This window comes from Muntiacus reevesi, chromosome 2 (genome assembly GCF_963930625.1).
Source record: "Muntiacus reevesi chromosome 2, mMunRee1.1, whole genome shotgun sequence".
Lineage (NCBI taxonomy): Eukaryota > Metazoa > Chordata > Mammalia > Artiodactyla > Cervidae > Muntiacus > Muntiacus reevesi.
The window spans coordinates 205,743,716-205,771,314 of record NC_089250.1 but is presented as its reverse complement, the minus strand read 5'-3'; the positions used below and the strand labels follow the sequence as shown (position 1 = coordinate 205,771,314).

Below are 27,599 nucleotides of genomic sequence, written 5' to 3'. Positions count from 1 at the left end.
TGATAACCCTGAGAGCAAGGTATAATTTCGGTTCTCTTTTCTCCAGAGGAGGAATTTGAGATGCTCAGAGATAAAATGACTGAAATTCAGGCAGCTCACAGAGGCTGGGTCGGAACTCCGGGCTGCAGGCCCTGAACTACCACACGGTTGCCTGACACGCCCAGAGGGCCTCTCTGAGTTCCTGCTGTGTGGAGACAGCAGTGATTTCAAACACAGATCTACAGCCCCGCGTGAGAGGCTTCATGAGCTAATTCTGGATTTGGAATATTTCAGTCATGCTCTACACCATCATTCAGGGGTCTTCTGTATTATCTGGGGGATGTTAGATGCTCCCTTTCTGGAAGTGTGGTTCTCCTAGCTTCCGGGGACCCCATTCAAGGGTTCAAACTCTGGATATTTCTTTCACCTTCTAGGACAGTCAGCTCACTTGTCATGACCAGGGAGCCTGAGCGGAAACCCATGACAACACACACACACACACACACACACACACACAGAACTACTTTTGACCTCCTAACACTGCTTACAGTGCGCTTATGCTCACAGGTCCCAATCAACTGAGAGAGTAAGAAAACATCTCTATCCACGAGCAGCCCCACCTGCCTAGAACAGCGCTGAGGTTCCTGGATTAGAGCTCTTCCTTACGGCATAGTTATCTTATAAGGATCCTCATTTAATGTGGCAGTTTTTATACATAAGAGAATTCACACTGGCATCATGCCTGCTTCTGTGAAAAGTAGGTCATCACCGAAGAAGTCTGGTGGATATGGAAAAATATAAAAATCCTTTGACCCCTTGGGAAGATGACTTGGCACCTGGTAAGATGCTCGGGCCAGTCCCGCAGAAGTTATTTCCCCGGAAGTGGATTGGTAGGTGAAGCCAAGGTCAGCCAATGGGAATAGACATAAATGGGAAAGTGGATTATTTGGACAAAGTTGGATCTTGGGTCTCACTGTGGATATCTTCCCCGTTGAGTGCAGCAGTGTTTTCAGGCTGGTTATCCATCATTTCTTTGTATTGGCGTTTGAAGAAGCCACACTACGAAGGGAAATAAATCAGAAAATCTGGATAAGAGGGCAGAATAGGAAGTTGAGAGTAGGAGGAAGCTGAGACAGAAGGGAACTAAGCAGCCTTGCATTTGTGTGTCAGAACACTTATGTGAACAACAGCTATCGCCGATTGAGTGTTTGCTGTGTGCCAAGCTTTGATGTGTACACATCACTCATAGATTCTGCATATGCTGGCCTCATTTCTGTCTTGTTTCAGCCATTCTGTGATGTAGGCATTATTATCATTTCAAAAATGAAGAAACAGGCTCAGAGAGGTTGGGCAACTTGCCTGACATTAAACAGTGAGTAAGAGCCAAAATGTGTACCTAGACCAGCCTGACTCCATTGTCTGAGTTCTTCCCTCTGTACGATCCTGTCTGTGGGAGGGCAGGGCTGGATGCTGGCGGTCTCAGGAGTGGGGTGAAAACACTCACCTTGTACAGTAGGGCTGTGATGAGGGCCAGGAGCAGCAGTCCTCCCATGGAGCTGCTCACAAGGAGGGGCATGGGGTTGTAGACCTCATACTCTTCTAGCACCATCTCCACCTGATCGATTTGGGGATTTGGGGGTCAGAAAGTATCAGGCCTCCCACATTCTCATTTTTTTCCCCTAAACTGTGTCATACAGCATGGGGGATCTTAGCTCCCTGACCAGGGATCAAACCCTCTCCTGCTGCATCCATGCATTGGAGGTGTGGAGTTTTAACCATTGGACCACCAGGGAAGTTACTCAGTTTCCCAGTCCTTAACTCCCTTCCTTCCTTCATCAGGCTCTGCCTCAAGAGGTGGCATACAGAAGCCCTCATGGGCTTAGGGATGATCCCATCCAGGGGCCTCCATCCATCCTTCCTCTCTGCAAACTTGCAAGCCCTGCCCCGCCCCCCAACCACTCAGCATCACAGACTTAGCATCAGGAGCCCTCTGACCAGCCCAGCCACTGCCTACCACACGGTCACTACCTGGGCTCTCAAAAATGCCTCCTGTCCTGAAATCTGGGTGTACACAGATCTGTTGAATGTGACTTCAGCCATACTCACAACCAATGTCTTCTTCTGCAGCAACTGCAAAAGAGAAGGGCAGAGCTGGGAACTAGCTCTATAGGGGGCAGGGGGCACGCAGGCAGCTCAGGAATAGAGAAACACCCTGGCTTGAGGGGGCCACAGACACTTCGAGCCCCATCTGAGTTGAGGAAGGACATACCTGGCTGGCCCAGCCGAAGCTGAGTTTACCCTTTAGGATGAAGTCAAGCTCCTCCTGGATGCCGAAGGAGGGGATGTCACAGCGGAACCTCAGGCAGTCAGTGATGGAGCAGTTCTGGGAACAGGAAAGGAGTGAAGTTGAAGAAGATCTTCACTTAAGCAGGAACCACAAGAGAGAATGAAATCTAGCTGATTTGGGGATGGGGAACAGATAAACCATCGGAGGATGTAAACATGGCTCTGAAGCTTAGCAATCCATTTCCCGGGAGCCCAGTGCCCAGCTGGTCCTGCGGTGGGACCTTTCTCACCAGCACTAGACTGCTTGGCATCTGGGTCTGGAAATCCGGCTGCTGGGGAGGTTCCCTCTCTGACACACAGGGGAGACTCTAGGGAAAGAGAGAAATAGCTACAGGATGATCCGCTGGTTGGAGGGTACGGGCCTTGTGGGATCAGACTCAGGGGAGTGACAGAAGGGAGGCAGGCACCTGTGAAGGGGCCACCAACGCCACATCCCACACGGCCACACCGTTCAGCAGGACGGGGACCCAGAAATGAACGCTGATGGCCAGATCACGCTGACTCAGGTTATTCACCTGCAGGAAACAGAGACAAAACATGACTGTGGTCCCTGGAGCATCCCAAGTCCCACCCCTTTCCTGGCTCCCGCTCCCAGCTCTTCTCTATCCTTCCCCCACCAGCTCCCTCTGTCCCCACAGGAGGGGCAGACAAGGATACTCCCTGGCCTCTCACACGATATCGATGCTCAGCTTCTCTTGTGCTCTTCTGGTCAGAAGTTGAAAAATTGAAGTACTTGGTGGATTCTTCTTGACTGGAGAGAGAGAGGGCTTATGGGTGAAAACAGCCCGGGGACCATCCTTGGTTGCACCCTAGCCTGCTGGGAAGGGACCCAGTGGGTGACCCCGGGGATCGATGATGGTTCCCATGTGCCTGTGCAGCCTCAACTTTAGCCTCAGTCAGGGAACTAGATCTCACACGTGCAACTGACAGATCCTACATGCCACCACTAAGACCCTGTGCAGCCAAATAAATAAATATTTAAAAGGGGGGTATAACAATATAATAGACCTAATAGGAGGGTTGGGCTTCCCTGGTGGCTGAGATAGTAAAGAACCTGCTGGCAATGCAGAAGACTCAGATTCGACCCCTGGGTCAGGAAGATCCCCTGGAGAAGGGAATGGCTACCCACTCCAGTATTCTTGCCTGGACAATTCCATGGACAGAGGAGCCTGGTGGTCTACAGTCCTTGGGGGTCACAAAGAGTCAGACACAACTGAGCGACTAACACTGCTACTAATAGAAGGGTTAAATTATGTAAATATCTGTAAAGTACTTAACACAAGGCCTGGCATGTCAGAAGTATATAAACTGTAAGCTTTAATTGTGCGTTTTAGTGTTTTCCCATGGATAGAAGGGGAAATTCACACATAGAGTTTGGAAGGGCAATGACACTGCTTGACCCCCTTCTCTAGTTCCCCTAAAAATTGGTACGTCAGCAGCAGCATCGAACTCTGCCCCATGGCAATATTATAAGCTTCTGACCAACTCTAAAGTCTCTGGAATTTAGCCAGGTAGGCGAGGCCCCTTGTCTTGCTTCCAGCCTGGCCTGGCCCCGCTCCCTCCCCACTTTCAGAAGCGGAGCAGCAGGCCTGCACCTGCTTTCCTGTGGCCTGCTGAGCCTGTGCTCCTACAAACCATCCCACAGTTTCTCACATCTCTGTTCTCCCCTCAGTTGTGTGAAAACCTGACCTTTCTTTGATCTGTGTGGTGACAGACCATATCCTGTTGGAGACAAGCTCCCCACTTCAGAGTATTCAGAAAAGCCTCAGTTCTTAATTTAGTAGATTCAGCTCAGCATATTTGTGTTTGGCCCAGAGGCTAGAGTTGGCTTCATGTTAAAGGAAGTCTGCACCTTGGAGAGGGAAGAGGGGCTGCACAGGGGTGGCAAGGGGTGTGTGTGTCCCACCAGCAGGGCAATTCATCAGAGGAGAACCGAGAACTATGGGATATGGTGGTGCAGTGGATAAAAATCCGCCTGCCCACGCCGGGGACACAAGTTCGATCTCTGGTCTGGGATGATCCCACATGCTTTGGGGCAACTAAGCCCGAGCACCACAACTACTGCACCTGCCCTCTCGAGCTCATGAGGCACAACTACTGAAGCCTGCACGCTCTAGGGCCTGTGAACCCCTGTGTGTCAACTACTGAAGCCCATTTGTCTGGAGCCTATGCTCTGCAACAAGAGAAGCCACAGCAGCTAGAGAGTAGCCCCTGATGTCCAAAACTAGAGAAAGCCTACAGGCAGCAGTGAAGACCCAGTGCAGCCAAAACTAAACAAACAAATAACAAATAAATATAAGTTTAAAAAAAAAGAATTATGGGACATGGTGTGCTTAATCGCTTAGTTGTGTTGGACTCTTTTCGACCCTATGGACTATATCCCACCAGGCTCCTCTGTCCATGAGATTCTCCAGGCAAGAATACTGGAGTGGCTGGCCATTCCCTTCTCCAGGGGATCTTCCCAACCCAGGGATCAAATCCAGGTCTCATGCATTGCAGGTGGATTCTTTACCGTCTGAGCCGCCAGGGAAGCTATGGTGCTATGCTGTAAGTATATGGCTGATCAACAAGAATTTTCATGTGAGAAATCAGAGGGGCTAGCTTAGATACCCATCCTCAAAAGAGCAGGCTAGCTGGCAGGGGGAGGTACTAGGTTTGGAGGTAGGTCCAAGGAGAGGACAGGGATTAAGTACCTGCTGATCACTGTGTAGACAGCATATTTCACTGGGAGCTCCAGCTGGAAGGTAGTCTTGTTGGATGTAGGTTTATTATTTTCACTGGAGGGAGAGAAGGGTGCCTGGTTGGGAAGGAATCCAGGAAGAGTCTCCGGCAGGAGAGAGAGGGACACACCCTACCTGGCCTGAGCTCACCTGCTTACATTGGCCCTGAGATGCAACTTATCTCCTAGGGTGGCCTTGTAGGAGACATCAAATGTGACCATGAAGGTGCCCTGAGGGAGAAGAAAGAAGGGTTGAGGAGAGGGAGGGCCATGGTGGAGAGAGGGAAGGAAATGGGGTCAGGATGAGGGAGAAGATCAATGAGAACTGGGGGAAGCTCTGACCTTAATGCCCTCACGGAAGATGGGGTGGTTGATGCTACAGCTGCTGCTCTTCAGGCCCTCGTTTCTGGTGGGCATTGCTTCACATGCCAGGCGCAGGGGACGCTGACCGGGTTGCTTCAGAGGAGAAGGAATTTTTGAAAACTTAGCCACATGCATATACAGGCTTGATGCAAAACAGTGGTGGCATTGCAAAGTCGTAGGGGAAGCTCTCAGTAAATGGTTCTGGGAAAATTGGCCCATGCAAAACAAGCAAACAAATGAACAAACGCTGGATCCCTACCTCACTCCATACATTAGCATAAACCCCAACTGAATTAAAGACTTAAATGTAAAAGGCAAAATTATAAATCTCTTAGAAGATAATAGAGGGGAAGGTCTTTATAACCATAGAGTAGGGAAGTACTTCTTAAACATGACACACACGTAAAATACTAAATACAAAGGAAAGGTTTGATAAAAATCAACCACAATCAAATTAAGACCATCTAGGGAATGAAAGTCAGTTAATCCCAAAGGAAACCAACCCTGAATATTCATTGGAAGGACTGATGCTGAAGCTCCAATACTTTGGGCACCTGATATGACAAACTGACTCATTTGGAAAAGACCCTGATGCTGGGAAAGGAGAAGGGGGTAGAAGAGGATGAGATGGTTAGATAGCATCACCAACTCAACAGACATGAATTTGAGCAAGCTCCCAAGAGATAGTGGAGGACAGAGAAGCCTGGTGTGCTGCAGTCCATGGGGTCGCAGAGCCAGACATGTTTTAGTGACTGAGATCTAGAGAACAAACTAGTGGTCACCAGTGGGGAGAAGAATGAAGGGAGAAGCATGCAGATCAAGTGTCAGAAGTGCAGACTGCTGTTTATAGAATAAATAAGATGCAAGGGTATATTATGCAGCACAGGGAATACAACCTATGTTTTATAATAATTTTTAATTGAATGTAATCTATAAAATACTGAACTATTATCTTATACACCTGAAATTAATATGATTGTAAATCAACAATACTTTAAAAGTTTCAGAAAAAAGGAACATAAAATATGTTTCCTTATGGCAGAAAGCGAGGAGCCTCTTGATGAAAATGAAAGAGGAGAGTGAAAATGCTGGCTTAAATCTCAACATTCAAAAAACAAAGACCATGGCATTTGGTCCCATTGCTTCATGGAAAATAGAAAGGGAACAATGGAAACAGTGACAGACTTTATTTTCTTGGGCTCAAAAATCACTGCAGATGGTGATGCAGCCATGAAATTAAAAGACACTTATTCCTTGGAAGAAAAGCTATGACCAACCTAGACAGCATATTAAAAAGCAGAGACATTATTTTGCTGACAAAGGTCCATCTAGTCAAAGCTATTCTTTTTCCAGTAGTCATGTATGGATGTAAGAGTTAGACCATAAAGAAAGCTGAGTGCCGAAGTATTGATGCTTTTAAACTGTGGTGTTAGAGAAGACTCTTGAGAGTCCTTTGTACTGCAAGGAGATCAAACCAGTTAATCTTAAAGGAAATCAGTCCTGAATATTCATTGGAAGGACTGATACTGAAGCTCCAATACTTTGGTCATCTGATGTGAAGAACTGACTCATTGGAAAAGACCCTGATGCTAGGAAAGACTGAAGGCAGGAGAAGGGGATGACAGAGGATGAGATGGTTGAATGGCATCACTGACTCGATGGACTTGAGTTTGAGCAAGCTCTGGGAGTTGGTGATGGACACGGAAGCCTGGCGTGCTGTAGTCCATGGAGTTGCAAAGAGTTGGACACGATTGAGTGACTGAATTGAACTGAACTGAACATGGTTCCATTTATATAAAGTTCAAATATTGGCAAAACTCAACAGCATTATCTAGGGATATATTTATGGGTGGTAAAGAAATACAAGGAATTGAGTATTACAAGACAGAATAGTGATTACCTTTGCAGAAAGTATGAGGTTAGGATGAGGAAAGTTAAATAAAGGGCTTCTGGAGGTTCTAGAAGTGCTTTATTTCTTTTCTTTTCTTTGCTTTTCTTTTTATTAATATTTTGACTTTGCCACACAGCATGTAGGATCTTAGTTCCCTGACCAGGGATTGATCCCCTGCCCCCTGCATTGGCAGTACAGAGTCTTAACCACTGGACCACCAGGAAAATCCTCCCATCTTTTACGTGTATTGTTATTTAAAAAAAATCCTTTGGAGTGCTTTATTTCTTGATCTAGATGTTAATTGCATAGACTTTTGCTTAATATTTAGTTATTAAACTATACATATGCCCTGTGCACTTCTCTCTTTGTGTGTGTTGTATATTTCATCATAGAAAAAATTAAAGGGACCTATTATAACCCGGAGCAGGAGAGAGGTCCCAGCCACCAAAGGCCAAGGAAGCTGTTTACCTGGATTGCTAACGTGCGTCGATAGGACAGCCCTGCTGGATAGTAGAAGCTGATCACTGTTCCATAGGAATCCTCGCCCTCATTGGACACCGTCACTATCACATTGAGCTCCAGGGAGCTCCCCACCACCAGGATCTCCAACCTGAACAAGGAAAGACAAGATTGGGGGAGAGACTCCGAGGAAGTAGGTTGGAATTGAATCAGGAGTGGGGGCAGGGCTGTGGGAACGCATGAGCTACATGCTGATGACCTTCCGATCAAAAGTGGATTCATGTCAATGTATGGCAAAACCAATACAATATTGTAAAATAATAATAAAAAAAAGCACTTCTTTATAAGGAGAGGAAAAGGGAAACAGAGGAACTTCCCATCCTATGAGAATGGGGCCCCCCAAAGCTTTAGTGTATGGCTATGAAAGGAGACAGCACTCACTCACCCTGAGAAGCTCAGGTAGACACTGAGGTCCCCTTCACAAAGGTGATCTTGCCCACAGTTCTTCTCAAAGGGGAGCTGCAGCAAAACAGTACATTCTCTTCCCATCCGTGTCTCAGTCCATCCCCAGTCTCATTAGGAACACTCGTCAGCACTGAGCATTACTGAGCATCTACCCTGGGCTAGACTCTGTCCTAGCACTCACTGTCCTAGACTCTGGCAAGGAGGTGGGGCGGACAGTGCGGGAGGGGCAGTTAGAATATAAATGAAAGAGAAGACAAGATCCTTGGCTTCAAAGAACGTAACGTTTAGTTGAGGAGTCAAATTCAACTGGAACAAGCATTCAGCAGACATTATTAACAGTCAATAACAAGACAGGTTCTGCACTCGGATAGGTGGCAACTGCAGGTGAATTAGACATGGTGGTTCTTACATTCAAGGAAACTACAGCCCTGAGGGATCCACAGAAGTAGAGGCAGATGGCTATCAGTCACTGGTATTTGGCCTGGCATCACCATGACACGGTAGGAGGCCAGAGAAGAAGTAACAGGTGCTGAGCAGAGGTTTTCAAAAGAGAAAGAGATAAGACTGGGGCTCTGGGGAGGAGAGGAGATCTTTGAGGTGGAGAGAAGATGTTTTTCCAAATAAGAAATATGACATGCAGGAAAGGTATAGAAATCAACTGCCAAACCACGTCTTCATCTGCTTGTTCTGTTGCCCTTACTAGGAACACTGTGAGCAAATAAGGGACCTGTAGTCACTTGATGGTGCCTCCTCTTGAAAACAGAAAGGAACTGTAGCATGAAAAAGAAAGACAGACAACATGGACAAAGACACAGAGGTAGAAATGAGAGAAGTCGGGGGACGTCCCCAGCAAGCTGATGGTCAAGACTCCATGCTTCCTCTTATATAACACAGGGGGCTCAGCTTGGTGCTCTGTGATGACCTAGGGGGTGGGATGGGAGGGCTGGAGGAAGGCTCAAGAGAGAGGGGGTATATGCATATTTATAGCTGATTCGTGTTGTACAGCAGAAATCAACACAATACTGGAAAGCAATTATCCTCCGATTTAAAAAATTGCATCTGACTAGAAATGATCGTGAAGTCACCACCTGATATCACTTATATGTGGAGTTTAAAATATGACCCCAATGAACCTAACTACGAGACAGAAACAGAATCAAGGATATAGAGAACAGATTGGTAGTTGTTGTCAAAGGGGAGAGAAAGGAGAGGGTTGGGTTGGGAGTTTGGGATGAGCAGATGCAAACTGGTGTATACAGAATGGATAAACACCAGAGTCCTACTGTGTAGCACAGGGAACTATACTCAGTATCCTGTGGTAGACCATAATGGAAAAGAATATGAAAAACATGTATGTGTATGGATAATTTGAGTCGCTTTGCTGTACAACAGAAATTAACACAACATTGTAATTCTACTGTGTGTGTGCATGCTAAGTCACTTCAGTCGTGTCCCACCCTTTGTGACCCCATGGACTGTGGCCCTCCAGGCTCCTCTGTCCATGGGATTCTCCAGGCAAGAATATTGGAGTGGGTTGCCATGCCCCCTCTCCAGGGGATCTTCCCAACCCAGGGACTGGGAAGAACCCTCGTCTTCTACATTTCCTGCACTGGCAGGCAGGTTCTTTACCACTAGAGCCACCTGGAAAGCCCAATTCAACTGTACCTCAAAAGAAAAGAAAAAAAAGATTACATAGTCCACTACAAGGGGTGCGGGTTTGATCCCTGGTCAAGGAACCAAGATCCCATGGGCCAAGTGACACAGTCAAAATAAAAAAAAGATTAAATAAATTAAAATGTGGGCTTAAAAAAATAAAAAGTTCGAAGGGTCTGCAGAATGAGAACCAGAGAGTTTATGTTGGGGCAATGTGGATAATCAGCCGAGATGTGGGTAGGGCTCCAAGCTGGGCTGGGCTGTGGTAATGGGGTGGAAGCATGTCAGATCTGATGTGGTTTCGTGGGCATCTGGGAGCCACCCTAGGTTTTGCAGCACACAGAGACACAGCGAGAGTCAGAATGTCCCTGGGACTTCCTAGGAAGACTCACGGAGGCCGTGAAGAGGTCCTGGGAGCCCACAGCCAGCACGGGGCGGAGGTTCTGAGATGAGGCGATGGGCTCCCCAACCAGGGAGAAGTTGAGTCGCAGGATAATGGGGTTCACCATGTCCTCCACACAGTCCTGGAGAAGAAGGGGCTTTAAAGACCTGTTCTTCTCCTCCTTACTGGCTACACCGCATCCACGCTGCAGAATCCCAGATCTGCAGCCCCAACTTTCCCCTCTCCCGCCCCAGGCTCCCCGCCTTTCCTGCCTCATTCAGGAGGGAGTGGAGGAGTCAGAGGCTGGCCTTGGGCTCCTTCCTCCCTCTCCCTCAACCCTCAGTCCTCACTGGTAAAAGCAGCTTCATGGAGTCACAGTGCTCTCCCAGCCCTAGGGTTTTTCTTCGCGTCAAAGTCCAGTTCTTGGTCTCACCAAAAACAGCACGAGAAATCAGCCGACCTGGATCCAACGCCAGATCGTATGTGACAGAGCATCGGACGTCACCTGAAGCAGAAGGGACAGAAGACGGAAAGTGAAAGAAACGCGATGGTTCTGTTTTCATTTTTTCATGCAATGGAGATTCACTGAGCACTTTCTGTGGGCCACGGACTGTACCAGGTGCTGGAATACAGGTGGAGAAGATAGAGAAATATGGTCCCTGCCCTCCTGAGCTTGCAGTCTGGAAATGGAGACCAGCACAAAGGACATAACATCACAGCGTGATCCCTGCAAGGGCCAGGTCCTCAGTGGTACCAGAGAGGGCTTGCTAACTCAGATCTGGCGATCAGAGATGCCTTCCTGGATGGACCTTGTCTGAGCTCTAACCTAGAGGATGAGCAGGGGTCAGGTGAAAAGTAGGGAGGGGAAAATCCCATATTTGGGGAACGGTGGCTAAGACCAGAAGGGAGAGGGAGGCTAGTACATTAGTTAAAAATTATATGGAGGAGGGCTTCCTGGGTATTTTAGTGGTGAAGAATCCTCCTGTCAATGCAGGATACACAGGTTTGATTCCTGATCTTGGAAGATCCCACACACTGTGAAGCAACTGAGCTCATTCGCCACAACTTTGGAAGCCCTTGCGCCCTAAAGCCTGTGCTCCACACCAAGAGAAGCCTCTGCCCTGCAACTAGAGAAAAGCCTGCACAGCAAGGAAGACCCAGCACAGCCAAATATAAATAAAAATTGTTGAAGTGTATGGACGGAATTCCCCTGCAGACCAGTGGTTAGGACTCCGTGCTTTCACTGCCGGGGGCCAAGAGTTTGACCCCTGGTCAGAGAACTAAGATCTAGCAAGACCCATGGTGTGGCCAGAAAAAAAAAGTGGGGGAGTGCTTGGAGTAAGGGAGGTTGGAGAGGCAGAGGGGCCAAATCAGCGGGCTCACAGTGGGCAAGAATTTTAGTCTTTATAAATGCAACATGGGAGCGGGTGAGGAGTGGTGAACTGTGTTCAGGACCAATCAAGGTAACTACACCCGGTGCAGAGTGGGTGGGGGGGAGCAAGAATAGCCATGGACATAACTCAAAGTGGGTGGGAGGGAGAAGCCTTGTCCTCTGGGAAGGAGGAAAAGAGGGCAGACCTCCGATGTATCCTGGAGAAGGAAACTAAAGGCCTGGGTGTGGGAAGAGGGAGGGAGAAGGGCAGTTGTGTGGATGTGGAGGTGAGATCTGGGTTCCAGGCTCCATCCTGTCCTGAGGATAGGGCTGGGTTGGGGGGTGCTGCCTCTGGGAGGTAAGGGTCTGTTCTACCAGGAGGAAGCTCACCTAGGCGATCCTGTGAGCTTTTGTGGATGGTGAGACAGACTGTGGCGTGCCCAGCTTCCATGGTGGTGCTCAGCTCATCCCAGCACTGATACACAGCCTTTGTCACCTCCGGGGGTGTGAATTTCATAGTCACGTTCACCTTCAGCACCGGCAGGCTCCTGAGGGTGCATGAGGGGCTGAGGACCACCCTCTGGCCTCCAGTGGGGAGGACAAGGGAGAGGGCGGCTTGGTGAATCAGACACAGGGGACAGGTGGGCGGGGGGAGTGGTCACCTGAGCAGCAGTGCGTGTCCCCGGGCGCCCACGGCAAGGTCCACCAGTCCATCCTTCGTGAGGTCCTGACCCCCACTCAGCGAACGCCCGAAATACTGGAGCCCAAGGGAGAGCTGGGAGCCTGTGATCCGCTGGCCGGAGAGAGAAAAAAGGAGTGCAAGTCAGGCGAAGGGGACGGGAAAGGTTTGAGAAGGAAGATTTGGAGAGGATACTGAATAGAGTGGTTGAAGAGAGCAGAGGGGACATCCCTGGTGGTCCAGTGGTTAAGACTCCACGCTTCCAGTGAAGAGGGCATGGGTTTGATCCCTGATTGGGGAACTAAGATCCTACATGTCACAGGGTACAGCCAAAAAATAAAGTAATAATAAAAATAAAACTTAAAAAAAGGAGGAGAGGAGTGGAGAGCAAACAAAATGAGGTCCCCAGGGTCCCAAGACAGAGATCGGAGCACTTTTGGTCCAATGAGGACCTTGAGGATACAAGTTAATGACAAAATCAAAACATAATGAAGGGAGCATAACAGATTCATTTACTCATCCTCTATACGTTCATTCATAAATATTGGAGGAATGGACAGTTTAGTGCTGCCCTCGAGTTATCTTTACAAGAAGTCAATGGAATTTTCTAATCCTTTTATGTTTCACAAAAGGAAATCAAGGTTCACAGAGGCCAAGTCAGTCACTTGCCTAAAGCCACACAGCCCACAGGGTTGGTCAGGCGTTTGACCTGGGGCCTGTGATCTCTTAACCGCTAAGCGGCTCATACAGTTTGAAGTCTGTTTGGAGTCAAAGGAGAGAAGAGAGAGCGTTTGTGCTTAGCTGGGCCAGGGGCAATTCAGGGAAATAAACCACTAGAAGGGGCAGGGGAATGGTCACTGCTGAGACTGAACCAGAGGTGGCATCAAGTGAACCTAAGACACGGGAAAGGAAGTGAACAGAAGAGGTTGAAGGCTGGGGGGGCCTCACCTGGCTGTGGGAGGGGCTGATGCCCAGTTCTGAGGTTCCATGGAACAGGTAGACAGCACCCTGGTTCTCCTGCTCTCCCGGGGCCCCAATGGCCACATCTGCCAGCCTGTCCCCATTCACATCCCCCAGCGCTGTCAGGGCTGCCCCAAAGCGGCTCCAGGGGTGGCCGGGCTCCCCTCGCAGAACAGCATTACACTTCCACTTAGCTCTCTGCAGAATGAGAATGGTGTCAGGGCTCAATCCAGGCGACCCCTCCACCCACACCCAGATCCCACCCAGCCCGGGTCTCATCAGCTACTCACCCGCCAGGGAAACGGGCACACAGACACCTGGCCCCCCTGGGTCTGCTCGTAGAAATGGGGGGCCCCGATGAGGACCAGGTCAGAGCTACTATCTCTGTTCACATCCACGGAGCAGAGGGAGGCCCCGAAGTAGGAGCCGATCTGGAGGGCAGAGTCTGGAGTCAGCCTGTCTGCCCTCTGCCAGGGGCACGACCCCTGGGTCAAGTCCCACCTCTCCCCAGACACCAACACCTCCCCCATAGTCACTGCACCCCCTTCCTCTCCTCCTCCTCTGCCCCTGGAGACCCCCTCCACACTCAACCTGGCTCCCTGTGACTTCAGCCTTCGGCTTCCATTGCCTGGACACCTGGGTGAAGAGGACCACCTTCCCGGTGTGCTGATGGCGGGGGGCCCCCAGGATCAGGCTCTGTTGCCCCTTCCAAAGGGCCAGCTCTGTGGAGTAACCTGAAGGGGCCAGGGCTCAGCACCGAGGCTTCCCAGCCCTGTCCCCTCATCCCCCACCCCCGGGCCCGTGTCCTTCCCAGGCAGCCCGTCTCCTGCCCAGCCCACAGCCGCAGCCTTGTCTCACCCAGGTAGGAGTCCCTCATGTCCACGTGCTCCTGGGACATGTTGATGAAGGTGGGGTTCTTATTTTGGGGGTACAAGAAGGCACCTCCAGACCAGCTGAAGCTCCCCACAGCCCCCAGAACAGGTCCATCCTGGGAGGAAAGGATTCCAGGGTGAGCAGGTGGGAAGAAGACAGCCTATTCGGAAGAAATGCCTGCCGCTGACTCCGCCCACTCATCTGGAATTCTCTCCTGTCATTTCTAGCTCTCATCAGCAACCTCGTGTTCCTGACTCCTACATCCCTCAGTCCATCCCCACTGCCACTGTCAGAGTCACCCCAGCGCTTCTCACCCACTGTCCTTTCTGCCTCCTCACTTGTTCTCCTCTGCTTCATCTGCTGTCCCAGAGTTGGGCTTTTTAAACCCAAATGTGCAGCCACTACCCTGGTGGCAAACCAAGGTGACTCCCTGTCTCCAAACCCCCGAGGGTGGTATTTAGCATCCTTCGCAATCAAGTCTATGGAGTTACCCTGTGTTCCAGAACACACCAGCCCTCTGACCTGGACACTCCTCTCTCCTTTTTCTGGGACTCAGCTCCTCTCTCCGGAAGAGTCAACCTCAAAGTTACGTCTGTGAGATGTTCCTGGGCTCCCTCAGAAAGTGCTAGGCATTTCCTCCTCTGAATACTTTGTTTATTGCCTTTTCAAACTCTTGATTATGGCTAATTTAGGACATATACAAAAGTCAAAAGGAACGTGTAATGAACCCATTAGTACCTGTGACCTGGCATCACTGATTAATCCATGACAAACCTTGTTCCATTTCTCCGTCCTCCTCAATTGCCCTCAAAATTATTCTGGGTAAGGAGCTTCCCTGGTGGTCCAGGAGCTAAAACTCTGCACTCCAAATGCAGGGAGCCAGGGTTCATTCCCTGGTCAGGGAACTAGATCCTACATGCCACAATTAAGATGTGGTGCAGGCAAATAAATACATCAATAAAAAATATTCTGGATAATATCCTTCTGGATATTTTGAACACATACCTCCTTTCAGACAATTGTCTGTCTCTATCATTATTTTGAACTGAACTGACCATAACTTCTCTGGTCTTCATGATCTGGTCTTTCTCAACTCTCCAGCCCTCTCTTCATCCTGCCCCTAGCTCCCTCTGCTCCAGCTGCGCTGGCCCTTCTCTCACTCTAGAGTAGTAACCCCATTCCTGCCTAGGACCTTTGCACCTGCTGTTTCCTCTACTTGGAGCAATCTCTCCCTAGGTATTTCCAGGCCTCACCCTTTCGCATCATTCAGCCTCAATGGTTATTCCTTAGCCTTCCTCTGATCACCTCTCTTTTTCTATTGCAGTGCTTAGCACTATCTGAAAGGCTTTCATTTCTTTGTTTTTTATCATCTCCTCCCACTAGTTATGCACTCCAGGCGAGCAGGGACCTCAGCAATCCAGTTCTCTGTTGTGCTTCTAGCACCGATATTCGCTGCCTGCGTGTCTCTCCCAGACTAGACAGTGAGCTTGAGGATTGAGTCCACTTTCTTGTTTATTCTGAGTCCTGGCTCCCAGCCCCAGGCTGGTACCTGAGACTCTTAATCAAGCACAGGCTCCACCCACCATTGTGAGGATGGAACTGAAGCCTTCTTGAGACATCTCATGCTGGAAGGAGCTACTTGTCGTCGACTGGGTTCCTGTGGGGGAAATGGGTCATTCAGGCTCCCAGAGACCTAGAGACCATGAGGATTCAGAGCAGAGAGAGGAGAATGTGGTCTGGGGCTTGGGTTCTGGGTAATGACTTGGGGCAAGCTAGAGTAGGAATACAGAAGGAAGACTCTTGGACTGCAAGGAGATCGAACCAGTCGATCCTAAAGGAAATCAACAGTGATGTGCACTGGAAGGACTGATGCTGAAGCTCCAACACTTTGGCCACCTATGTGAAGAGTCGACTCATTGGAACAGACCCTGATGCTGGGAAAGATTGAGGGCAGGAGAAGAAGTGGGCAACAGAGGATGAGATGGTTGTATGGCATCACCGACTCACTGGACATGAGCTTGAGCAAGCTCTGGGAGATAGTGAAGGACAGGCAAGCCTGGAGTGCCGCAGTCCACGGAGTCGCAAAGAGTTGGACACGACGGAGCTACTCAACAAGAACAACACAAGTAGGGACAGATCCTCGGGACTGTGGGGGACAGTTGGGTCTCGGCTCTTTCAGTTCCGACACCTAAACTCACTCCCCATTTACCCTCAACTGCAAAGATCTTCTCCTGAAGCTGCTTTTGGATGCTGCTGAGTGCTGCAAAGTTGTCCACCATGAACACGTGGTCCTCCGAAGGCGTGGAGCCAATGATGATCAGCTCCTGCCTGGCTGTGTGTGCCTGGAAAGCATCTCCCACCTGCGGCAGAGAGGCACATGAGGAGGAGGGGCCCGCCAGCCCTTCCTCCTGGGGAAGGTGAAGGCTGAGTCTGGGGGAGCCAAGAGGAAGGGACGCACCCCGATGGCGTAACGGATGATGTTGGCTTTCTCTGCCTCAGGGATGACGTCGCTGTATTTCAGGGGGTCTTTAAATTTCTCCCCGTCTGTGATGACAATGATGATTTTCCTGGCATTCGTACGCGCCCCATTCCTACTGTGAAATAGTTCTCTCCTGTCAAGGAAGAAAGAGGGGGGTGACTCTACTGAGTTCTGGGAAGCAATCATTTGCAGCACTAGAAGCTCCTCTGGAGAGACCTGGGAGGTTTGGTACCCTGAGACTCAGGCATGTTAAGTCATGGATTCATACTGACAAAAATTACTGGCCCCAGCACCTAAGCCATTTTCTTCCTGGGTCACCTGGCCCCCAGTATTGGGCAGGCACATGGTAGTATGTAGAGAGCGAGAATGGATGAGGGATGAGGAAGAGAAAGGAGCTGAGTGGGGAGAAAGGCGCAAAGAAGACACTTGGTGATAATTCCTGAGTCCCTTCCAGGGAAGTAAAGAGGAGCTGCATTTTTTTTTTTTTTAAATAAAATCCACAGCCGTTTATCTCACACTTCTTGGGCAGAAGCACTGTGCTCATGTTATCTCGTTTAATCTTTCCAACCAAGTTGTGAATTTATCCTCATGTGACAGTTTTCCAAGACTTAGAAAAAGCCGATTACTCCAACGGTGACCCAGGTAGCAACCCGGGAGCCAGGATGGGAATGGAGAAGCAAACCCAGGTGGGCTCAGAGTCCAGTCAATCCAAAGCCAGGCAAAGGGGAAACACACTGCAGAGGAGTCCGGCCCTCACCCTGGCTCAGGGTGCAACCAGTGACGGGACCAGAAACACCCCAGGAAGACTGCCTGCGGTCCCCTCGCTTCCCCGGGAGCCCTTTCTCCAGATCCTCCTTCAAACACTAGAAAGGGCTGGATAGACCCGGCGCCAGATAGCAGAGGGGAAGCCTTTCATCTGCAGGCAGCGGGGGTTGGAGCTTACACCACTCTCCGGATACCGGTGGCTGTGAACGTCAGACCATTCAGCTGGGCGATGGGATCCACCAGGCTCCGGGAGCTCCGAGAGGTCTGAAATTGACTGAAGGTGAAGTGGGTCTTCATAAGGTTTGAATACTGCATCAGCGAGAACTGTGAAGGCCAAGAAAAGGGCCTTTGAGGTCAGGAGTTGTGGTTTTGTTTTTTCTTTTTTTTGGTAAGTTTTAAATTTTGAAATAATTTTGCACTTACAAACCATGTTCCATGTGATTTTGAGGTCTGACAAGTATGTATTGAAACCCAGAAAAAGAAAATTGGAAAATCAGAGCTAAGTACTGCTTCTTTCATAGTTTCCAAAGAATAACCTTAACTGACTACCATATTTGTTAAATTTAGATTAAAAAAATTTTTTTATAATATACAAAATCAATTTGAAGTCTATATTTCCTTGTTTCTCAAGAATTTATGGGCTTCCCAGGTGGTTCAACGGTAAAGAATCCGCCTGCCAATGCAGGAGCCTCAGGAGACGTGGGTTTGATCCCTAAGTCAGGAAGATCCCCTGGAGAAGGAAATGGTAAACCATTCCAGTATTCTTGCCTGGGAAATCACATGGACAGAGGGGCAACAAGAATTTATACACACACAGACACACACATACACACAGAGGTTACTGGGAAATAAAATAATAAGATAAAGAAATCATGAGTTATATGGAAAACATGATAAAGAAATCATCAATTATTTGGCCAAGTTACCTTCAGTCAAATTTCACAGCAAAATTATTTGATATTTCTTTCAATGTATTTAAATAGCAAAAACCTATTTCCTGTGGCATGTGGGGACATAGTAAGTGTGATGGGGGAACCTCCTCTCAGGTCAGGTCTCCAACTGGCCCTGCATGGTGACCATGCCTCTACCATGAACCCTAGCTTCCTCAAGGCACAGGCCTATTGATCCAGCCCCCAGTGGTGCCAAGCAGCCTCCCAGGTTGACCTTCCCAGAGGTAGACCCTCGCCCATCCCACTCCCCAGGCCTCAGAGGGCCTGGTCTTTACCTGCGTGTCGGTGCCCTTGGACAGGTCCATCACAGCTCTGACAAAGTCCTTCATTCGTTTAAAGTCGGCTCGGTTAATGCTGCCAGAGCCATCAATCAAGAAGGCGATGTCTATCTCTTGCTTTGGACACTCTGCAGGGAGGGAGAGAGAGGAATCAGTAATGCATGTTTGAGGGGACTTCCCTGGTGGTCTGGTGGTTAGGAATCCTGCCTGCCAATGCAGGGGACATGAGTTTGAACCCTGATCTGGGGAGATTCCATATGCCTCGGGGCAGCTAAGGGGTGCATCACAACTAGTAAGCCTATGCACCCTAGCCTGTGCTCTGCAACAAGAAAAGCCACTGCAGTGAGAAGCCTGCACACCACAACTGGAGAGCAGCCCCTGCTTGCTGCAACTAGAGAAAGCCTGCGTGCAGGAACAAAGACCCAGTTCAGTCAAAAGTAAATAAATAAGTTTTTAAAAAAGAAACTCATGTGTGGGTCGCAGCCACTTCCTGGGGCCCAGAAACCCTTTCTGCCCCACAGAGTCAGGGAGCCATTCTTGGCGCAGAGACCAACCCCCACACTATTCACAGAGGAGGTCCAAATTTGTTGTCTCAGCCCCTTCTCCCTTTAGCAGAGTCCCTGTTTCTCCCCTCCTCCCACAAGGCTTACAAAATGGGAGAAAGAAGTAGAGTGCGGGGGCCGGGTGGGCCCCTCACTCTGTTAGTCAACAAATATTTATTGATTACACACGTCAGGGATACTGTGGAGCATGCATGTGTGTGTGTGTGCGCGCGTGTGCTAAGTCGCTTCAATTGTGTCCAACTCTTTGCGATTCTATGGATTGAATGTAGCCCACCAGGCTCCTCCACCAGGTCCATGGTATTTCCCAGGCAAGATACTTAAGCATTGCCATTTCCTCCTCCAGGCGACATTCCTGACTCAAGGATCAAACCCCTGTCTCCTGCTTGGCAGATGGATTCTTTAGCACGTAGCCACCTGGGCACCCATGGGATTATCGCGAAGATAAAAAGAAAGAATATGTCAGTGCCACTCTCTCCATTCGTCCCACCCTCTCCTTCCCACGCTGTGTCCTAATCAGCACAGGGAGCCCCGCTCAGCGCTCGGTGATGACCTAGAGGGGTGGGGTGGGGGAGCGGGAGGGAGGCTCGGGAGGGAGGGGATACACGTATAGGCATAGCCGACTCACTTTACAGCAGAAACTAACAGAACAATGTAAAGGAGTCCTACTCCAGTTTAAAAAAGGAATGAATATGTCCATAAAGTACTTAAGACAGGGCTTGGCGCTCCACAAGGGTAGTTGTTATCACCATCATCACCATATTCCAGGCATTTTTCTGTGCCCAAGGACACACTTGGAGCAGATGCTAAGGTGTGCTCCCAAGACCTGTCCCCCATCAGGATGGGGGTGCTCATTCCCAGCTGCAGGGAGTTGGCTGTCAACGGCTCCCAGTGGAGTTCCTCCTAGGTGTCACGCTACTCAAAAGGGAGGTGTCTTGCCCAAGGTTACACTTCCTGCTCCAAGGGGCAACCTGTACCCAGCCATTCTCCAAGCTCCCGGTGGGGCGACTGAAGCCTCTTACAGTCTACCCTCTCCATCTACTCAGTCCTGCTTCCCTCATAGTCTTATGGGGGTTGCTCCTGAGAATATTCTCAAGGGAGCCTCAGAGTCCGTCTCTAGGGAAATCTGATTGCAGACCAAAGCTTTATAAAAAATCTCATTCCTGCCCTTGTGGAGTCCACACAGTAGTGGAGAGACACAGTATAAGCACATGAAGAAAATAAGACATTTCAGGCTGTCCCCAGACTTACGTAGGGGGTTGTGGTCTCTGTGCAAAACCTAGCTGATGCCTCTACCAGCACCCCACATCCTGTGTTGGTCTCGGGGTGCTGGGAGATCAGGCCACCACAGCGTTGAGGTGTGAGGCTGAGCTGTGGCAACCGGCCTCAGGTCACTGAAGCAAAAATGCCTTCTCCCAGCTCCTCACTCCTCCCCCACCCTGCCTGCTCAACCATCACCAGTGCTGAGAAGAAATGGAAGAATGGAAGGTCACTTTCCTCCCCACTTCCTTGAAGACTAGGAAATCCAGCCACTAGGAAATCCAGCCATCCACACGGCAGGCTGAATGTGTGCTCAGGTGCTCCCAAGCTGGGTAGCTGGTGTTTTCTGCAACCATATCTTGTACTCATACCCACTGTTTTAGCAGCATGGCAAAATCCCCCTCCCCCTCCACATGGTCTCTCAGACCAGTCCTGTGGCCAGTGCCCTTGCAACATCACTTCTGTTTCTTGCCCTTTTTATTGTATCCCGCAGCAGGCACCTGGCTGTAGCTGATTGCCTTCTGGAAAAAGAACCAAGCCAATCAGGCAAGGTTGGTTCAAGCTCTGGACTCTGCCACTTCCTAAAGTGGAAACTCATCTCTCTGAGCCTCAGTCTTCTCATCTGTAAAACAGGGATCATCCTGGCCCCCACGAGGATCTTATGAGGACATAGAAGGTGATGCACACCCAGCATCCAGTACCCAACACTGCCTGGCGCACAGTCCTTCCACATCTAGTCAAACTTGCCTTGTCTGCACCAGCTTTACTCATGTATGTCCCATTTTCATCAGACATCACACCTCATGAGCCCCCAAAACATCTAAGAGAAGACATTTACCACTTAGTGTTCAAAGCCACCTCTCCTGCCCTGCTGCAGATATCCCCGGTGGGATCTGGGACCCACAAGAGTCTTGGCCACTCTCTCTGTCCCCTCTGTAGACTCTACCCTCACAACTTTGGGAGCTATTTCTGCTGCTGCTTCACTTTTGGCTAAAAGCCCACAAAGTCTGGGTTTGTGTTTTCTCTGGGCCAAAACATATGCCTTGGGACTCCCCTGGTGGTCCACTGGTTAAGGATCTGCCTGCCAATGCAGGGAACATGGGTTTGATCCCTGGTCCGGGCGGTAAGACCCGCATGCTGTGGGGCAGCCAAGCCTGTGTACCACAGGTCCTGAGCCCAAGCTCTACAGCCCGTGCTCCGCAACAAGAGAAGTCACTGCAGTGAGAAGCCCACACACCACAACTAGGGAGTGACCCCTACTCACTGCGGCTAGAGAAAGCCTGCGTAGCAGTGAAGACCCAGTGCAGCCATAAATAAATAGATAAGTAAGCAACAACAACAACAAAACATGGGCCTTCTGTGGTCCCTGGCTTTCACTGGGGGCCCATTGTTTCCTTTGATGCCACGCACGGGGTTGTTTATCCGTGCCTGCCTCCTGCTCCAAACAGATAGTCTTCAGTTAGAAAATCAGTCCTAAAGGCAATCACATACACATGCCAGGCTGGAGTCTAACCACTTAGACATGTATATTAAATCTTTTTAATCCTAATAACCACCACAATTATTAAGTTCCATTTTACTAATGAGGAAACTGAGGCCCAGGGAATGAAGCCACTTGCCCAAGGACACAGAAGATGAACTTGTAGAGACTGACCCTCAGAGGACTTCGCTGGTGACCCAGTGGTTAAGAATCTGCCTTGAAATACAGGATACTTGGGTTCGATCCCTGGTCTGGGAAGATTCCACATGCCTCGGAGCAACTGAGCCCATACACCACAACTACTGAAGCCCGTCTGCTCTTGAGCCTGGGAATTGCAACTACTGAGCCCATGTGCTGCAACTACTGAGATTTGTATGCACTCTAGAGCCCACGCTCTGAAACAAGAGAAGCCACCACAGTGAAGCAATGAAGACTCAGCACAGCCATAAATTTAAAAAGAGAAAGAAAGAAAAAAGACTGACTCTCAGAGAGAGAGACTGCTGCAGGGACCGCCTAGGCACCATTCTCTGTGGGAGACATCAGTGCTGGCAAAACTGCCTCACACTCCCTGTGATCAGGTCCTTTTCTGCCCTTGTAAAGGGAAGAGTGAGTCTGGGGGTGTCTTGGCAGACTAGCAGAATGCCCCAGGACTGCCTCCCTCTTGGATTCTTGGATCTACGGTCCTCACCTCACGTTTTCACCACCCCAAACCCTTCCTCTGGAAACCAGGAGGCACCCCAGCACCTGTTGGCTGATGAGGGACCCTCATGGCTCCTGCAGCAGCACCCTGAGGCTTCTTCCTGCCCCGTCCGAGTCATCACGGCTCGCCCAGCTTAGGGGTCCTGCTGTGACTACACCTCCTGTCAGGCCAGACTGTGCCCCCAGCCCCTGCTGAGCTTGCTAGCCCTCTGTGAGGGGGCCCGGGGCACAAGAGGCCCAGGAAACAAAGACCCAGGAGGTGGAGACCCAAGTTTCATGCTCTGTTCACATGAGTGTTTCCAGCACGCGCTCCACCCAGAGCTGGCGCCTCTGGGGGACATACCTGGCAGGGCGGCGGGGACCGTCCGGATGATCTGCAGGTGGGAGTTCAGCAGGAGGCAAGTGCCTTTTATGTACATGTTCACCCCACAGGCTTTGTGCACAGTCGGGCCGCAGGCCTGGGGGCAGAGGCCCGTGTGGGTGAGGGGGCCCCAGAACACGCCCCCTCCTTTTCCCTCAGCCCCAGCCTCCTCTGCCCGCCCCGTCACTCTGTTTCTCCCTCAAGACCCTCCAGGGACCCAGAAACACTTACCAACAGCTGGGAGAGATGGGTGGAGGCCGCCAGGGACAGGCCCAGGGACATGTCCACAGCCTCTGAGGTGGCTGAGAGGGCAGACACACAGGGTCACACCCACGGGTACACCCTCACCTGGGGGGACAGTCTGGGCTGGAGGCTGAGGAGGGGGCAGTCCGGTGTAGGAGGGTTGAAGGACCCAATCCCTGGGGCGAGTCACTCACTGTTCAGCGAGATGGGCTGACACCCACGGGTGGCAGGTGTGCAGTCGTACAAACGTCCCGTTTTGTTGATTGTGACCACCTCCAACGGGGCTCCCACCACCAGTCTGGAGGTACAACCAGGACAGACAGTTGCGGGAGGGATGGGGGCATGGGGCGCTTTGGGTGAAGAAGTGTCATGGGGAAGTGAGATTTCATGAGGGGAGCTCTTGGCCTCAGCTTGTGTGAGGCTACTCAAAATCAGAGCCTGAGTCTAACCCACAGAGACTGAAAGGCCATGCTGGGCTTTCTGTTTTTCTGTTTGGGTACATATGCGTATATATAAATATACATGTATTTGTGTATGCAAATAGTTTGAGAGTTTGTGTATGTGTGTGTTTTAACATTCACTCAGAATAAAACTGTTCAGAACAAAAAATAGCATTTCCCAACCTCAAGTCAGTGCTGTTTGTCTCCTTGGAGCCATCATTCTGAGAGAGCCATTGTTCCAAGAAATAGGTCACCTCAAGTTAAATGGAAAAATGTCCTGAAGCCAGTAGATAATTCTGTAATTAATTGGACTATTTATTTATTTATTTATTTACACTTTTATTTATTTATTTAGCTGCTCCAGGTCTTAGTTGCAGCAATGTGGGATCTAGTTCCCCGATCAGGGGTTGAACCTGGGCCACCTGCATTGGGAGCATGGAGTCTTAGCCACTGGACCACAAGCAAATTTCCAAATTGAATAATTTAAATATGATAAACAATTTAATTTAAAGCAGCTGTGATAAACAATTTAATTTAAAGCAGCTGTATCAGAAGCTGCTTCATATCATTTATATACATTTATAAATGCAACTGTTTATTTGCAAAACACCTTGAGAGGAGAGAATTTTTTAATTTGGAAAAATGTTCTCATTACCAACAATCTCGCTATCAGATGAGGGAACTAGACAAGTACTAATGTATTTTAGCTGATTAGTCACTCAAGACTTGTTGAATTGGCATTTAAAGATTCATTCTAAAGGACCATTCCCTATGGAAACCTGAAATCCTTGTTTGTCTAAGACGTGAGGATGACACTGAATCAGGTGGTTGGAGACAAATCCATTTGGTTTCTTCTGGCACAATCGGGTAAACAAACTTTTAGTCTTAAACTATTGACCTCCAGTTTTTTTTTTTACCCCAACCCATTCTTTACATGACAGCTCAACCTTTTCATTATCACTCAGCAGAAACCAGGAAAAACAGTAGCTTTGTAGCAATCAGAATGTCATCCAATATATATTATTTACTTGATTGGCAAGTCACTCAGTTGTGTCCGACTCTTTGCGACCCCATGGACTAAAGTACTGGTGAACAGCAGACCATCAAGTGTTTCATTTTTTTAAAAAATAGGGCCTGAACACAAATTGATGGTAAGTGGGACAGAAGCTGTCTGGATTTGTTGGGTGTTGTGTGGTCGTGTGGGGCTCAAGGGAAGCCAGTGGGGGGAAGTGCTGGAGAGAGTCTACATCTTGTTTTAGGTGGTTGTTACCTGGATATACATATGTGAAAAATTTATTGAGTTGGACCTTCTAGATTTGTGCATATCAATCCCTGTTCAAAACAAAGAAAATAAAACTCTAGGGCCTGACGCCTGCTTTCAAGCCCTCAGCCTGCCAGTCGAGGGAGAAAGGAGGAGGGATATACATTTAGGACCCAATGACCTCCGCGTGCTCCTTCTTGGCTAACTGAAACTTCCTGTGCTCTCAGGCTCATTGCCAGTGCCACCGCCTCTGTGAAGTCCTCCTGGAATTCCCTCCCGGGTTTGATGTCTCCCTTCCTGTGGCTCCCAGACTTTGGTTATGCTCGCCTCACATTGTGACTTCAACTCCTTGGGTTCCTGTCTCTGGGACCCAAGAATGTGCCCTTCTGGAGGCAGCGTGGGTACATAATTTGCCGATCCCAATGCAAAATAAAACTATGAGGCCTCCTGTTCTCGCAAAAAAGATTTTATCTCCCTTTCTTCTACAGGCCCTCCATCTCTGCTGTCATGGTGTTTCCTATTTGCTATTTAGTGTCACACTCCTTCATGCACCAGGAATACAGCATAGATCCTTAGAGGCTGGGCAAGCCAGGTACAGCAGACCTAACCTTGCCTGCCTCATGCAGGTGTTGTGGACAGGTTTGTAGCCCATGCGGCCCTTCCTCCAGGTGGTAGCAATCAGAATGCCAGCCTGCAGGCCAAGGGGGCGGAGTTGGGGAAAGTGGGCGGGGCCTACCTAGATCTGTCAAACTGGACCACGCTCTGGCCAAAGCTGGCTCCGTCCTCTTGGAAGACCAGGGGCTCCTCCACATCCAAGTTGAATCCATGATAAGAAGCCAGGCCTGAGGAATACGGGGAGTTGGGGGTGGGGAGAACAATCAGAGAAGCCCCTTCTCCTTTGGACCCCTGACTTCTCGGGGTCTTGACACCCACCACGCTCAGCCTTGATTCCCCATCTGCCCCGGAGAAAGGCATTCTGATTATTACCACCAGTGTGGTTCCCATGTCTCCTTCTCCCTTAAAAATAGGCTAATCACAATACAGAGGGCAACCATCCAGAGAAATACCCCTCACCTGCAGTCTGAAGTTAGGCCAGTCACCTCCTGGTAGGTTAGATAGAGCACGAATATTCCTTAAAGATAAAGTGACTGTACAATTTATTGTCTAATCTGGGACTTTCCAAGAGGGGAGGGGGCACTATTAATAATTATACCAGGGACATTGGTACCACCTCCAGGCAAACTAGGGCGTATGGTCATTCCACTTAAAAACTGTCCTGCTGCATCTTCCATTAGGCTTGGGGAACAGACTTAGAATTCTGTGACTTGTTATTTGTCATTTTGTATTCTCCATGTCCTCATTCCTGGTGCCCGGCTCTAAGAGGACAAGGACAACTGCACCTCCCTTGTCTTGGTGTCTGGAACCATGCCCAGCCTTAGCAGGTGACTTTAGCATTTACTGACTGACTCTGAACCACACAGCAGGTCACTGGCACAGCCAGGATTCCAACTCAATCTCCAGATTCTTGACTCATCCCAGAGGCTAAACTAGAAAGCCCCAGGGGCAGACATTTTACATTTCAAGAGCTTTTCCCAACCCCTTCTCCCACAACCAATCACCTTTCCTCTCCATTCCTCCTAGAAGCCTGGTTGTCTCTGGATGGAGGAGCTGACTCCAACACCAAGAGTAGGGAAGCTTTAAGGAGACCAGGCATCAGACCAGGCAGTGATAAGGAGGGTCCAGACACCTGAACCCTGGGGTTCTGGGCAGAGGCCAGATGTTTAGGGTGCTGGTCCTTACTGGGGCCACATGCAAGGGAGCCTCATGTCCGACGTCTTCCTCACAAAGGGTGATTCTATTCCTAGTCTGGAAGCAGCCCCTGTCATCTGACAGGTAGAGGATACCAAGGGATGCAGACTCAGGTGCCTCAGGGGCCAGGCAGGTGACATCAAAGAGTGAAGTGGGCGGGTCTGAGCCCCAGGGGATAAAGGGGGCAGCCATTCCCAGGCTCTGGTACCCAGAGCAGCCAGACCTTCCCATTTCTCAAGAGAAGCTGGAAAGACTCAGGAGATGTGCAGGACCAAGGAGGTGCCGTCTAAACTAAAGTCTTCCCATCTCTTGTGGATGGTGTGGCCTCCCCTCCCAGGGGCCCTGGGGCAGACACCCCTCACTTCCAGCACCCACTCCAGGGCCCCCAGGAGAGGAAGGGGGAAGGAAGCCATGGATAACCTGGAGAGCAGCTCACCTTCCACCCAAGCATAACCCATGAGCCCACTTCCCTCAGCTTTGCCCAGCTCCTGCCCCTACCCAGATTCCAGGCTATTCCTCCCACCACACTAGACTGGACAGGAGTCCTCTCCTTTTCCTTCAGCTCCTCCTGCCTGCCCTGCCAGGCAGAGACCACCGCTCCCCCCACCCACAACAAGGCTTCTCACAGCCCAAAGGACCCCCACTCACCAGTCAGGAACAGCACAACTGCAAAGGCCATCCCCAAGCAACTCATCAGAAAAAAAGAAGAAGGCCGGGCAGCAGAGCATTGGAGGGTGCTCAGTGTTTCGGGGGGAGTTAAAATAATGAGTCAGGGCTTGACGTGGCAGGAGGAAGGCTCGGTGAGGAAGTACTTGGTTATTTATAGAAAGGCGGGGGCCCAAGACACCTTGCGGAAAAGCCCCCATACTCCTT

At 49.8% G+C, this 27,599-nt stretch overlaps 1 protein-coding gene across 3 annotated transcripts; it reads right to left on the bottom strand.

Annotated features, from left to right (window-relative positions):
* Window positions 1-69: 69 nt before the first annotated feature.
* On the bottom strand, window positions 70-27,599 carry ITGAD (integrin subunit alpha D). Of its 3 annotated transcripts, XM_065924725.1 has the most exons (30): window positions 27,375-27,599; window positions 25,654-25,759; window positions 23,411-23,514; window positions 23,205-23,275; window positions 22,956-23,070; window positions 18,611-18,741; window positions 17,564-17,709; window positions 16,600-16,753; window positions 16,351-16,501; window positions 15,725-15,798; window positions 14,127-14,256; window positions 13,860-14,002; window positions 13,559-13,699; window positions 13,257-13,466; window positions 12,292-12,422; window positions 12,020-12,177; window positions 10,608-10,762; window positions 10,268-10,399; window positions 8,203-8,276; window positions 7,767-7,908; window positions 5,387-5,500; window positions 5,196-5,275; window positions 5,019-5,102; window positions 2,998-3,076; window positions 2,733-2,840; window positions 2,556-2,633; window positions 2,249-2,362; window positions 2,008-2,109; window positions 1,484-1,594; window positions 70-1,038 (listed from the first exon to the last, which is right to left on the bottom strand). In XM_065924725.1, the coding sequence occupies exons 1-30, from the start codon at window positions 27,418-27,420 to the stop codon at window positions 922-924; spliced, it is 3,501 nt and encodes a 1,166-aa protein (XP_065780797.1). In that variant the 5' UTR covers window positions 27,421-27,599; the 3' UTR covers window positions 70-921. The 3 variants fall into 3 exon arrangements, with proteins under 3 accessions (XP_065780797.1, XP_065780795.1, XP_065780796.1); XM_065924723.1 differs by lacking the exon at window positions 27,375-27,599 and having other exon boundaries at window positions 25,654-26,584; XM_065924724.1 differs by lacking the exon at window positions 27,375-27,599 and having other exon boundaries at window positions 22,956-22,986; window positions 25,654-26,584.